Source organism: Pan troglodytes, chromosome 10 (assembly GCF_028858775.2).
Source record: "Pan troglodytes isolate AG18354 chromosome 10, NHGRI_mPanTro3-v2.0_pri, whole genome shotgun sequence".
NCBI classification, from domain to species: domain Eukaryota; kingdom Metazoa; phylum Chordata; class Mammalia; order Primates; family Hominidae; genus Pan; species Pan troglodytes.
In genome coordinates this window covers 105562155-105576751 of record NC_072408.2, presented here as the reverse complement: position 1 = coordinate 105576751, position 14597 = coordinate 105562155, and the positions used below count along the sequence as shown (strand labels likewise).

At 45.0% G+C, this 14597-nt stretch overlaps 1 protein-coding gene across 13 annotated transcripts in view; it reads left to right on the top strand.

The window, feature by feature from the left end:
• The window catches only part of ANKS1B (ankyrin repeat and sterile alpha motif domain containing 1B), a 1252139-nt gene that overhangs the window by 1235681 nt on the left and 1861 nt on the right, over window positions 1-14597 (top strand). For 4 of the 13 annotated variants that reach the window (XM_009426061.4, XM_009426056.4, XM_009426070.4 and 1 more), the window contains 2 exons: window positions 457-624; window positions 6114-6310. In XM_009426061.4, the coding sequence (XP_009424336.1) occupies window positions 457-624; window positions 6114-6221 (276 nt within the window). In that variant the 3' untranslated portion in view covers window positions 6222-6310. Of the gene's footprint in view, window positions 1-456; window positions 625-6094; window positions 6311-14597 lie in introns of those variants that run through there. The other 9 variants (XM_009426058.4, XM_009426053.4, XM_063787003.1 and 6 more) reach the window with 3 other exon arrangements.

Below are 14597 nucleotides of genomic sequence, written 5' to 3'. Positions count from 1 at the left end.
TGGCTTAGGGAAACAACAGGACAGAGGAAGCAATCTGATATGCATTTATCTCACATGAGCAGAGGCATGACTTTGAGCTCTGTCTTTTGTCCACAGGAAATTTCCTTGTGGGCAAATTGTGAGGGAGGTATGTAGCTTTTTTATCTTTGTAGCTATCTTATTTAGGAATAGAATGCAAGGCAGGTTTGCCCAACACAGTTCCCAGCTGACTTTTTCATTTGTCTTAGTGATTTGAGGTCCCAAGATTTTTCTTTTCACAAATGACTAAAGCCTGGTGTAAACCCTAAGTTGGACCCGGAGTGTCCTGTTCTTTGTAGATTTCCACTGAATCGCTGCTGCCTCTGGAGAAGTAGTTCAAGTTCCTCCCTAGTTCACCTCCCTCAGTGTTCCTCAGCCATTCGACCCATTCTAATTTGCAGTGTGCCAGTAGCAAATGCTTTCTCATTTTTCTTGCAGAATTTAGCCTATGAAATCATCCTAACCCTGGGACAGGCATTCGAAGTCGCTTACCAGCTAGCACTACAAGCAAGAAAAGGGGGACACTCCTCCACACTTCCAGAAAGCTTTGAAAACAAACCCTCCAAACCCATCCCCAAGCCCCGCGTTAGCATTCGCAAGTCCGTGGTAAGTAGAAAAGATACAGATGTTCTAAAAAACCTTGAACAGGAGGAAAAGGGGCTGCTAACCAGGCCCTTGTGTGGTGTGGGTGCCATTAGAACCCAGGGCCTCTTCTTCATCCTTTCCCTTGGCCTCCTCCTGGCATGTGTCCATCATCACCTCTGCCTGGTTCCCACCAAGTCTTGGGGACCATCTCCCTCAACCTGGAGCCTCCAGAGAAATCCACTTTCTCAGTCACCTGCAGCAACCCTATGAAGGGTCTCAGCAGCCGGTACTGCTGTTCTTGGTGAATCTTACCTAAAGATTCAGGAAAGCTTGGGAGCAGTGTTCCCTGGGGCTTCAGCTGCCATCCCATCAGAGGGCAAAGCCTCCTACAAGCCCCTGGCCTCCAGAGAGGTTTGCAGAGGTACACAGTGATGATGTCCTCGGTCCCCAGCTAGAGGAAGCTGGATGCACAGGCTGCCCTGCTATATGCAAGGCCTGCGCCATGGCCCGCGTGCTTTGTCTCCCGCAGCTGAGGCTTCCTGCGGCATGGTGCCTGTTCAGAAGGTGCAGCCCCTCCTTCTCAGCATCTGCCTTCCTCCAGGAATTTCTTCCCCTTCCCTCCCACAGGCTCTGCAGACATCCTGTCCCAACAGGCTTGCATGACTTCAAAGCGGCCTCCTCTGGTAGTAGCAATATCCAAAAGCTGGAAGTTTCCCAACCAGCCTCCCATCTGGTTTCTGCCCCGGCTGCCGTATTGCATCCTAGAAACCCTGGAACTCCCCCAGAATGCATTGCTCTCACGCCCCCGAATCCTTCCATCTGGAACTGTCTCTCCTCCTCCTCACCAGCCCCCACCTCCACTGTCATGGGGAACAGCAGCAGGCATTTTTAACATTTGCAGGGAGGCACCTCCCTTTGTGACCATGCAGTTCTTGTTTTCAGTCTTCTTTTGGGGGCCTACCCCTGTCACCCTTCTTGGCACCATCAACATCCACAGGGATGACCCCTCCAGCATCTGGTCTCACAGTTCCCTGACAGTTTACTTTCGGGATCTTTCCCTCCAGCCCCAGCCATTCGCTCCCGTGTCCATCACTCACTACCAATCATCCCCAGGAGCTGCATCTCCTCTGAAGTCTTTCTTCCGATGCCACATTCTGAGCCCCTGGTCTTCCCATTCAGCACTGACCCAACCCAACACACTGGCTCCCAGTTCTGTATCTCCAGCCCTGGGCACCCCCCAATTCCAGACTCACGTGGCCAGCTTCTTTCACATTTCTACCTTGATGCTTCACAGACATCTGAAACTTGGCATGTCCAGGACACAATTCCTGATTTTCCCCTCAAAGCTCTTCTCTCACCAACTTCCCCACCCCACAGCCACTCACCATGCAACTCAAGCCCAAAGTCTACAAGTCAGCCTGGATTCCTGTCTTCCCCTTACCTCTGTATCCAGCCCATGAGCAAATCCCATCCACCCTACCCCTAAAATATATCTCAATCCCGTCCACTCTTCCCCACTTCCTCCATCTCTCTTCCAGTCGGGGCCACTGCCACCTCACCCCAGGCCTATGCAGTATAGCTCCTTGAGACTCCCGTCCCCACACAGCAGAGATCAGTCATGGCACCCTCTGCCCCAAGTACCCAGAACGCAATTTCCCACCACAGTCCTCTGTGATGCTCAGGTCTTCCCATTCCTTGACTATGTAATGCTCACTCCTACCTGAGGCCTTTATGCCACCTGCTCCCCACACCTGGAATATCCTCCCCCGGTTTCTGCATGGCTGACTTCATCTTGTCATTCAGGTCTCGGCTACTTGAAGAGGCAGATGTCCTAACCACCCAATCTGACATAGATACCCAATCACCCTCAAGCATGTCATCTGCTTTTAATTCTGTGTAGCATTTATTAATTGAGGGTTTTTTACTGATGGCTTATTGTCTATCTTCCTCCACAAAAATCTAAGTTTTGGGCCGGGCACAGTGGCTCACGCCTGTAATCCCAGCACTTTGGGAGGCCGAAGCGGGCAGATCACGAGATCAGGAGATCGAGATTCTCCTGGCTAACACAGTGAAACCCCGTCTCTACTAAAAATACAAAAAAAAAAAAAAATTAGCTGGGCGTGGTGGTGGGTGCCTGTAGTCCCAGCTACTCGGGAGGCTGAGGCAGAATGGCGTGCACCCGGGACGCGGAGCTTGCAGCGAGCAGAGATTGAGCCACTGCACTCCAGCCTGGGCGACAGAGCAAGACTCCGTCTCAAAAAAAAAATGTAAGTTTCATGCACACAGGGACCCCACCTGTGTTGTCACCACCAGGACCAGGCCCATAGCAGGTATTCAGTGAATATCTGTGGATGACAAAATGAGGGCCTGTGGATGGATTTCACAAGCATATCTTTGAGATTGATTAGGCTGCTAAGTGTCCAGGAATTTGCAGAATGTTTTAGAGATTATCTCTTAGACTATTGTATTCATTCTCATGTGGGCTGAATAAATCTGTTCACAGCAGGTGCCTCTATCTGACCTTACCCTGGTCCCCACAGGCTTCTTCCAGAAGAGCACAAAGGGTTGGGTGGCATAAGAGCTCATAGAATATTCATCCAGATGCCTTCAAGGGAAATAGGAAAATATACAGTGAATAATACTGATGTAATTTATGTGCTTCAAGATCAGTCCCCCTCGACAGGCATTAGTATTCTAGTTCCTTCAGCCCCGGGCATTTCTTGGTAAGAAATATTCAGTGATCCCTAAGAACACGTGAGGTCCTCCCCACAGCTTTATGGAGATACAGTCAAGGCACAGTAGAAGGCAGCTGCAAAGCTCATGGTGCCAGAGAAATGGGAGAGGCCTTCCCACAACCCCAGGCTCTGAGAAGAGCAGGCAGCTAGGACAGGGCAGGCAGACCTGGAAACACCAAAGGAAGAGGCAGCCATGGTGTAGATCCACCTTAGGGCCGTTCCTGAGAGCGGACAGCCCGGCCCCGCCCCAGGAGTGTCCCGTTGTATTTGTATGCACAGGGACGAAACCATTTTAGGATTTGTCTCAAGGCTTAGCCTGACTGGGTCCCTGCTCACCTCCTCACCCTTAGTTGTCTGCCTTCCTGTTCCCCACCCTGCAAACTGACCCCAACCCCTCAACGACCATTTTCCCTTACCTCTGGGACTGTTTTTTATTGCTATGTGATATTTTGACACATGTATACAATATGTAATGATCATATCAGTAATTGAGATATCCATCTCCTCAAATATTTTTCTTTTGTATTGAGAAATTACAATTCTTCTAGTTATTTTGAAATATACAATAAATTGTTAACTATAGTCACCCTACTGTGCTATCAAATACTAGAACTTACTCCTTCTATTTAACCATATTTTTGTACCTATTAACCAATCTCTCTTCATCCCTACTCTCCCTTCTTCACTTTCCAGCCTCTGGTAACCACCATTCTACTCAATCTCCATGAGAGCCACTTTTTATAGCCTCCACATATGAGAATATACAATATTTGTCTTTCTGTGTCTGGCTTATTTCACTCAACATAATGACCTTCAGTTCATTCATGTTGCTGCAAATGACAGGATCTCATTCTTTTTATGGCTGAATAGTATTCCATTGTGTATATATACCACATTTTCTTTACCCATTCGTCCACTGATGGACACTTAGTTTGATTCCATGTCTTGGCTGCTGTGAATAATTCTGCAATAAACATGGGAGTGCAGATATCTTTTTGATATACTGATTTCTTTTCTTTTGTATATATACGCAGTAGTGGGGTTGCTGGAACATATGGTAGCTCAATTTTTAGTTTTTTGAGGACCCTCCATGCTATTCTCCATAGTGCCTTTCCTACCAATAGTGTAGAAGTGTTTCCCTTTCTCTGTAGCCTCATCAGCATCCATTAGTTTTTGGCTTTTTGATACTAGCCATTCAATAGTAGCGGGGGTGAGATCGTATCACATTGTGATTGTCATTTGCATGTCCCTGATGATTAGTGATGTTGAGCATTTTTACCTATACCTGTTGGCCGTTTGTATGTCGTCTTTTTAGAAATGCCTGTTCAGTTCTATTGCCTGTTACTTAATCAGATTGAGTTGGTTTTGTTTTTGTTTTTGTTTTTTATTTTTGTTTTTTGCTATTGAGTTATTTGAGTCCCTTATTTATTCTGGTTATTAATCCCTTGTCAGATGGATACTTTGCAAATATTTTCTCCCATTCTGTAGGTTGTCTTTTCGCTTTGTTGATTATTTCCTTCGCTGTGCAGAAGCTTTTTCACTTGATGTAATTCCATTTGTCTCTTTCTGCTTTCATTGCCTGTGCTTTTGCGATTTTACCCAAAAAATCTTTATCCAGACCAATGTCCTGTAGTGTTTCCCCAATGTTTTCTTCCAGTTCTTTCATCGTGTCAGGTCTTCCCTCTAAGTCTTTAATCCATTTTGAGTTGATTTCTGTATATAGTGGAAGATGAGGCTGTGTTTCATTCTGTTGTATAGATTATTCTGGGACTTCTGCATGTGCTGTTTCATCTACTTCAAATGCCCCCTCCTCCTGTCTTCAGGCAAATACTTGCTGGTCCTTCGGCTGTCCATTTAAATATTACCTCATTCTTTTGATACCATTTATTCAACAAGTATTTATTGTGTGCCTATTATTTACGGGGTTGCCAGGAGCTCTTCTGCGTTTTGGAGAAAATGGCAGTGATTAAAACAGACAAAATCCTGCCTCCATGAGCATACGTGGCAGTGGAGGATGAACAAATAAATATGTGACGACGCATAGCGGCAATAAGTATTGTCAAGAATAAGGCAGAAGAGGAGAGCAGAAAAGTTGGGGTGCTTTTTGTAGGAGTAAACAGGAAAGGCTTCTAGGAATACAGGTGCCAGTGGAAGTGGCATTTGAGCAGAGACCTGAATGGCATTAGAGCATGAGGCATGCAGGTGTCTGGAGAAGGGAACTCGGGCAGAGCAGATGATGAGCGCAGAGGCCCTGGGCGTGGGCTTGGTGGGCAGGAAGAGCAAGGAAGCTGTGTGGCTGCAGCAGAAAAATCAGGTGGGCAGGGGTACTGGAGGTCACGGTGAGGAGTTCAGGTTTTGTTCTGACTGACTGTGATGGAAACCACTGGAGAGTGAGAGCCGGGGAGTGGCATGCCTGATTCACCTCCTCCAGGAAGCCCCCCTGGCTCCCAAGGTGTGTGTGCCCACATGGTGCCCTCTCTTCCCCTCGTATCTCACCTCTCAGCACTGAAATCCGCCTCTGTCTGCTCCCCCGTCTGTGTGCTCACAAGGGCAAGGGCTGTGCCTTATTCACCGTCACCCTCAGGGTGCCCTGCAGAGAGTCGGTATGCGGTAAATGTGTGTCCAAAGAGCGAGCCCGCGAGCCGCCTAGACCAGCATCGCCGCCCCGCGCCTGGGGCGAGGGGCCTCGCGTGGGTTCGCCAGCGGCGTCCGCGTGCATGCGCGCACCCGCGCGGCGACCGTATAACAGGCATCAGCCTTTCTGTTTTAAAGCAGATCGACCCATCTGAGCAAAAGACTCTGGCCAATCTACCGTGGATTGTGGAGCCGGGCCAAGAAGCCAAGAGGGGCATTAATACCAAGTATGAAACCACGATTTTCTGATACTCGCCGTCCTCCTGTCCTCGCGGTGCCTTGCTCGCCAAGCGGTCCCGGAGCAGGCTTTCCTTCGCGCCTCCGCGTCCACCCAGCCCAGGAGGAAGACTGCTCTGAGCGTGCGGCCTTGTTACGGGCGAAAGGCCACTGGCCATTCCTGGGGAAGTTCGTTCTGCACCAGTGATGGAAAACGCAAGACTTTCCAGTCGCAACCCCTGAGAGGCGTGAGTTGAGATGGGTTTTCCCTGATGCTCCCGACTCCCCTCCCCACCACTTCCCAAGGTATTTCTGATGACTCCGCCCCAGTACTTGCTTTGCTTCATTTGGGGATAATAATACCTTTTCTTAAAAAAAAAAAAAAAAAAAAAAAAAAAAGTAAAGGGGATCTCTAATACTGCCTAAAAGTATGCTTTCACTGTCAGCAGTTTTAAAGGTGAAATCAGAGCAGCACTACCCCTCCCACCTCCAAAGCATCTGTAAAATCATTCTATCATTGAGTATCGTTTAATGCAAAAGGACAAAAACAACTCCCGTGATATGATTGCCAGGAGATTCTGTTTCCCCATTTCTATATTTGTGGATTTTATATGTAATCACCTATGTCAGAGAAAGAAAACCTTTCAACCAAATGATTGGTTCAAAAGGAAAGAATGATTCAAAGCAGAGGAATTTATTATGCACAGCAAAATGTGTCTTGTATTAAATATTTTTATTAAAAGAATGTTTCATTAATGCATTGATAAGAAAACTAGGTTAGTTGTGAGGGATGTTTCTGGTTTCATTTCAAACAATTAAATTTCTACTGCTACTACCAAGAGGACTGGCTCAGTGGTGGCAAAATACTGGTGATGCTCCCTAGAGCAGGAGGCCCGGAAGTGCTGACGCAGCCATCAGCCTGCCAAGATTGTTTTTTAATCTTCACAGTGTTTTAAAGAACATGTTAAAAAAAAAAAATCTAGTGCTCCTGCTGTCAAGATTTCTGTCATGGAAACCTTGTTTGAGAAAGGTGTTAATAAAATTCTATTGCAAAAATTTCTTTTTCTAGAAAAAATAAATACAAAAAAAAAGAAGAAATTCCAAAGTAATAAAACTTTTCTTGAGACAAACAAAAAAAAAGTTTGCTTACTATTTGATTAAATAAAATTTACTTACATTTCTTTAAGGTATTTTAATTTTTTAATGTCTCTGTGGAGTATTTGTATGATACCATAATGTATATTTATGTAGAATCAAATTATATAAACAGTACCAATATCATTATAGAAAAAAATAACATTTTAATGTATATTGTTCTAACAATCATATTGTGAATCATTTTGAAGTTCATTATAGCGATATTGATAAATTGTGGAATTGTCTTAATGTTTTTTTATTAACTGATATTATTTTAAACCTAACTGAGATGATCAGTTACGTTCATCAGTTGGTGAGTTTTGAAGAATAACTACATTTTATTTCAAACTAACAAATGTATACGGTTTTAGTTCAGTGTTGAAGAATTTTAATACAATATTAAATTACTTGAACTGAACAGTTCCTTGTATATATTTTGCCTATTCACTGTTGATATGTATGTAGCAAAATGAGAGTTAAATAACACTAAAATATGGTACCAGGAGGCAATTGTATAGGAGCAAAGTTAATAGGAGCTTTGCTGAAACAGAAGCATATGTGTAAATAAGCTTGGGCTTCCAGTTATAAATTTTGTAATTTTTGTCATTATTTATATCCTATAAAAAAAGCACACAAAAATAAAACAGAAGTTGTACAGCAGTGGTGCTTGGCATCGTTCTGTGAGCACCTTCCCCACTCCCATTTAGGAGCAGAACCAAAGGCCCAGCCTTCTCAGCATCTACAGCTAAAGGGACTTTTTTAATTGGCAAAATTGTTGAGAAAAGTTGCACAGTTCCAAGTTCAACCAGTCTGAGAAAGATACACAGGCCTCTGAAACTTTAATTTTAACCTAAAGCCCCCACTGCCTTCTTTTAAATATTAAAGCAGACTGTAAGGAGGAATTGTCAAAACAGGCATCTCTAAAAGAGAAAGGACCACCAAACTGGATCACTTTTGTAGCACAGCCTCGATGGTATGTTTGGAAAAACATTATCTACATGGTCATCAGTCCTTTCATTTTTTTCTACACACACAGCAGCCCCATAGATCAGAGCAGGGAAGGGAAAAGGAAGGGCTAGGCCTGCAGGGGGCAGATGAGAGGCGGCCCATGCATTGACGAAGAGATTTGCAGCTGATTTGCTTCAAGGGGAAATTTGATACATTGGTAACTTCAATAACCATGGGCAGGGGGGGTCATTGAATGCTAACATTACTCAAAAAAGGACTTGAATTCAATTACTCCATTTAATTGTTTCTTATTAAATTGTATTCTATGATAAATCTGAGTTAACGAACCCTATGAAAATTATCCCTAGTTAGTTCATTAATAAGTCATGGAAATGATTTTTCTCAAGACACACAAGATTTTCTCAAGTTGGAATACTTGGGAATATTGCTGGTTCAATGTTTGTTTGGATAAGATGGAGCAGAAGACAGGCTTGGATAAAGGAACATGTGGCCAAATCCTCAAAAATCAATAAAAATTCACACCTGGATTCAAGGTAGCATCACTCCTAATTACTTCTGAAAAGAAATGAAAATTTGATAAGTGATCTAGCCTCAAGAGAATTAGAATATAATGGCCATGTTCGGGAAATCCGTAGGAAGAAGACTTTTTTTAAAAAAAATAAATTTCTAAGTTCTCTTTTTAGATAGGCTAGTCAATCTGAAGGTTCGAAACACATTTTTTGAAATAAAGTTGGGTAACTAACTAGCCAACACAGCCAGCACAGAGTCTACCTGCAGCAAGGCCCACTGGCCCACCCCATACTCCAGTCCTATCTCCCCAACAGCCAGCCAGCCCCACATTTACTGCCTCTAGGCAAATGGACCCAAGCATCTGCCTGCCCCAGCAACAGAGTCCTGCTTCCCACAGAAACCCGTTCCAAAGCCGGCAGAGACGGCGCTTTGAACTTGCTCGGCGCTTTGAACTTGCTCAGGCCTTTTGACCATCACCATGCTGCATATTGTGACTCTGTTAGTAGCTAGGAGCTGGAACTTAATTTTGTGGTCGAAATAACCCTGAGACCTTGGTGCCAACCAGGGAAATGCCAACTCCACTTAACTGTTTCTGTCTTCTGCTCAAGTCGGTCTACTTATTGAGAACTCACTCTGTGCTTAGCGTGGCATCACTTTCCTTAGAGTTGCTTCTGCAAAGATGGTCATTCTGCAGCCAACATATTGCATTCAGTGTGCAACTCATCAAAAAGCATAGCTACAAATTATTATTAAAACAGTTTTTGTTTTTCTCTCCAAAACCTCAGAGACCTATGTTTGGGGGAAAAAAAAAAAAGCTGCATGGGCATTTAACTTTCCAAGAGTAGTTAACGACCAGTGCTGTGAAGACTTACACATCAGGCTGAAATAAGACATCCTTCATTTGTCATCTCCAATGGGGTCACCCCGGCGGAAGGTGGCGACTGCAGCCGCGGAGGTTTAATCAGGGCTCCTAACTTGGTTCAGACAGTGGAGGAGCGCGGGTATCAGATGACAGACTTCACGAGTACAGATGAGCTAATATGCATGTTCCAAGCCCTGCTATTTAAGACATCTTGAAGTTCTGTCTCATCACCACAGTAAGAGCAAGAGATGGAGTCAGATTTTACAACCAAAGTCAGCTCACAATGTGGTAATAAAAACCATTCAAAGCAATTCATATTCAATACCCAATTTAATTGTCCTCTGGATGTCTCAGGGCCTCAATCAAGCATCCCAACAGCTGCTCCCCAGGGAGCCTGCCTGCCTGCAGCCCTCCCTCTCAAGTGGCAGTAAGACACGTGGGAAGTCAAAAGGCCCCCAAGTAAGAGGCAGCATCAGCTGTTTTCTGACATTTGAGAGGCGGATTTCTCTCTGATTCTCAAAAGTGCATGCTGAGTTGTCTGAGAGGAAAAAAACAATGCCAGTGTGCTGTGTTGAGTCAGGGGAGACTGAGAAAGAAGAAAGGTACAAGTGGATTCTGAAATCCCATTTTAGCAGGCCGTTTCTGGGGTGTGGGTTTGAGCAGGTTGCAAACTCACATGCCTTCCAAGCCATACAGGTGACATGAGTGAGGGGGATGGGGCTGTGCCTCATCTCAGGGGCAACCGCTGCTGAGTTCCAGCTGATTGTTGCCAGGCAGAAAGGAAGACCCTGGGTCCACAGATTTTCTAAGAAATCTGGATTTTCACGCAAAATCGTTGGGTTTTGAAGTGTTGGCAGCAAACCCAGTTTTAAAAAATAAGTGTGAGCCACACAGAACTCATCTGTGGGCTGGGTGTGGTCTATGCATCACTTGTTTGTGAACTTGTTCAGTAGCTTTATGACTTTCTGAGATTCCACGAAGCTTCAGCAACCTTACAGCTAGATGCCCGGTTACTCATCAGGAGAAAGAGTGTTTGTAGCTGGGGTGAGTGGGTGGAGGAGGCAGAGATTCAGGGGTCGGTGACATTTGTTGAATTGCTGTTATTCACCAGGTTTGTTTTGGGAAGTATCAGTTAGGAATTGAACTAAAGAACTAGTAGCAAAGACCAGCAATAACAATGTCTTAAACGAGGCAGGGGTTGAATTTTCCCTCATGTAACATGAACTTCAGAGATAGGCAGAACAGAGCTGGAATTGTAGCTTTATGATCTCATCATTGAAATCTCAAGACCCTTCTATATTTCTACTCTGCCATCCTTTGGAAGTGGCTTTTAGCCTCAAGATTGCCTCATTGTCACAAAATGGCTGCTGGAGCATCCTCCAGCACACACATATTCCAGGCATTAGAAAAGATGGTAAGGACCATAGGATGGAAGCATTGTCCAGCTGAATAAGGCAGACTTTTAAGAGCTTTCCTGGAAGCTCCACCCCACAACTTCTGCATACAGCTCATTGGCCACCCCTATGTAGGAGGATGGAAAATGTGGCTGCAATTGTTAGTTTTAGCTGAGCACACTGCAGCCCCCAACAATGCAGGGGTTGTTAGTGAGGAAAAGGGGGAGATTGGATATTGCGGTGGTCACTGGCAGTGTCTACTACATTGGGAATCATCACAGTAATAGCTAAAAGGCAAACACAAGCACACACAGGTGAGACACTTGAACAGAGAAAGCAGTGCCTGTAAGAGGGATTGGTGATCATCCTGACAGAGTTGCTCTATAAATTAGCCACCAAACCTGAGCAGGAAAGATCCCCACAGCTGGGTTAATATGCACACCAAACATCTGTGCTGCCCAGCAAGCTCCTGAGAATGTTATGGGCAGAGCAGGCACAAAGGGGCACGCTGCATTGGCAGACATCGCAGCATCATGGGCTGTGCTAAAGGAGGAGACTGGCAATGAGTTGGTTGGGCATCAAGGGTGAGAGTAGAGGGCGCTGGCTCTCAACCTCCACTGCACACTGGAATCACCCGGGGACATTTAAAGCCTCCCTAGGAAGTGAATCCTTGAGGAGATTAACCCATTTGCTGAAGTCACACAGCTGGAAAGTCAGTGTAGCCAGGGTTGAACTTAGATCCACTTGACAGCCAAAGCCACACACATACCACCACACTCCCAAGCTACTGGCCCCAGCAACAAGCCCAGGGTCTTTTCTCCCCTCATTCCCAGTCTTCTTTACCACTTGATGGGTGTATGCGTCGCCCAAAGAGAATCAAGTTTGGGATAGTTCAAAAGAAAGCAGGTGACAGCTTTCCTGCTAAGTAAGCAATGTCTGTCTCCTAAAAGCCAATGGCCATAAGGAGAAGGAGGTGGTAGAGGAGGGTGCCTGGAGCAAGGTGTCTGCCATGGAGCAGAAGCAGCAGGGTCGCAATTTGTGAATCATGGAGATTTGGGCAGTACAGGAATGGGGGTTTGTAACTGGGACGAAAGATAAGTATTATGCTGTTTATTGAGATCTATGTCAGATTCTTGACATGTTTTTCTAAGCCCCACAAAAGCCTTGTACATTAGGTTCCCTATTTGACAAATCAGGAAAGTGAGGCTCTGAGGGGCTGCATCTTTTTTCAAATGAAAGGAAAAGGAGAAGGGGGGAGATGCAATCAAGATGGCAGAAGACAGCACACAGATCCACTAACCGAGGCCTGCCACTAATTTGAAATGAATCCCTTAAGAGTTTCAAAGTAGAAACAGGCTTCCCCAAAGGGAAGGCAACAGTAGCTCTGCTACCTTCCTTGCTCAATGCCTGAATCATCTGAGAATTGAGAGCAGGTTGGGCAGTGGCCAGGTGCTGGCAAATCCAACGCATTCCCCCCACCTGTCCCATCCATTGGCTTCTATCAGAATGTTCCTGCTGCTTTTTTCAAAGAGCAATCTCTACAGGCACAGATACAAGTTAATCAGACTACCAAAAGTAGAAGCTCCTTGGGAGCAGACAGCATCTGATGTCTTCTCCGAGAGCTTAGTAGTGATGCATCTGTCCTGATGCAAGTGAGTAACGAATGAAATGCAGAACTGAAGTGATGCTCTTGGACCCTCTAGCCTAGGGGCTTCAATGAGAAGGTACAGGGAGTGTCACCCAGTGGAGACAGAAGGCCGTGGACCAGAAACCCAGCTCCACCACTTCGCTGTGGGGCCCTGGAAACCTAACCTCTCTGCATCTGTTTCCACACCTATGAAAGAGATAACGCCTTGCAGCACTGTTATGATTCAGTTAAATAATGTATGGAAAATGCCCAGCCTGTGGGCTTGGCACATAAACGGCCCTCAAAAATAGTAGCTCCCTTCCTTCCTTCTAAAAGACTTGGTGTGTCTCCAGAGGTTAATTGACAGCAAGTAGGGCAATAAGCCCAAGATGAAGGGCTTAGTGAAGGGCTCACTGCTAATTGAAGGTGAATACAAGAACATCTCCAAAACCATCACATAAGCTATTGGATGACTTTCCCCAGCTAGTGAAACCAAGTCTTATGACCCCTAGGCTGATGTCATCTGCCACTGAACCCAGGAGTATTCTACTTCCAGTTGTGACTGACAGGTGACTTACAAGCCTAAGAGTCTTGGCCTTTCTATCTATAAAGAATAGCAGATTTGGATTCTAGCCCTGGCTTTGTCACCGATTAGCTGCTGGGGTTTAGTTCTTCCTCTATCTAAAAACTGAAGCTGCAGTCTGCAGATCCACTCAACTTCTCTGAAGATAAATGCGAGTTGGGCAGTGCCTCGAGTGGAGCGGCGATAAACATTTGAATGAATGCGAACGTGTGCTCCTCAGAACAGCAGGAGTCTCCACTCACCTGCTCAGTTTTCCAGTTTGATCGGTTGCTCTGAACCCCCAGACCCAAACTCAGGCCTCGACCACCCTCTCTAGTTACATATTCTAGCCCTGGGTGATGGAAATTACAGAGGCAGATTTTTCTATTCATTTCTATGTGATAAGGAGCATTCCCAGTTCTGGGGGCCTGACCTCATAAATGAATTTACAAAGAACACCAGTGACTCATTTTCCTGAATCTTAATTGAAATGAAAATTTCCCAAATTCTGGTTTTCTCACATCATTTGACTCAGGAGCAAGTCATTGTTGATGCCAGAGGACTTCAAAGGCCTGGTCTCTGCTACGTCTCAAATGTGACCCCCTTCTTCTGCCCCTCTCGTGTGAGCATATACAGTAATTCTTCTATAGTTAAACTCATAGCCCAAGAGCAGCAGATTTTCTAATTCAGGCATTTTAATAACTGTATAGTATATCCACGGTCCCAAGGGGAGTGGTTATGAGCAAGGAATGTATTCCAGTGACAATCTTCAAAGACTAAGAATTATTAGAAAATCATTTTCTCCTTCGCTAAAGGTCAGTGAGTAAATTATAATATAAAATGTCTGTGGAATAATAGATGGCCATACTTGCTGACTTAAACACTCCAGGGATATGTTTATTCATTTTATATAATTTGGTAGCAAACCTCTTTTGTCCAAGTAAAGTTTTACTTTCCCCTAATGATGTTTCACAGAAAAAGGCCAAACTAAAACGGCAAGATAAAATGCTGGTGATATGCTACATCTTCATTTGACAGCCTCATGATATCCTTATGGAAAGGAAGAACATAGACTGTGTTATGAACACGTGGGCAAATTCATCCCATGGAACTCAGGAGATGAATTCCAGTCATCCAACAAGTGTTTACTGAGGCCCTCATTGCAATGCTAGGCTCATGTTAGACTCTATACAGTCCTGGCTTTCAAGGAGCTTACGATTTACTGGGGACCTCAATAAGCAAGCAATTCCAAAACAACAAAAGCCATGACAGAGAAAAGAGAATGCTAGGAGAGGGCAGGACAGCCCTTCAGCTCTTGAGGGTCATCTTAAAGAATTTGTGAAACATA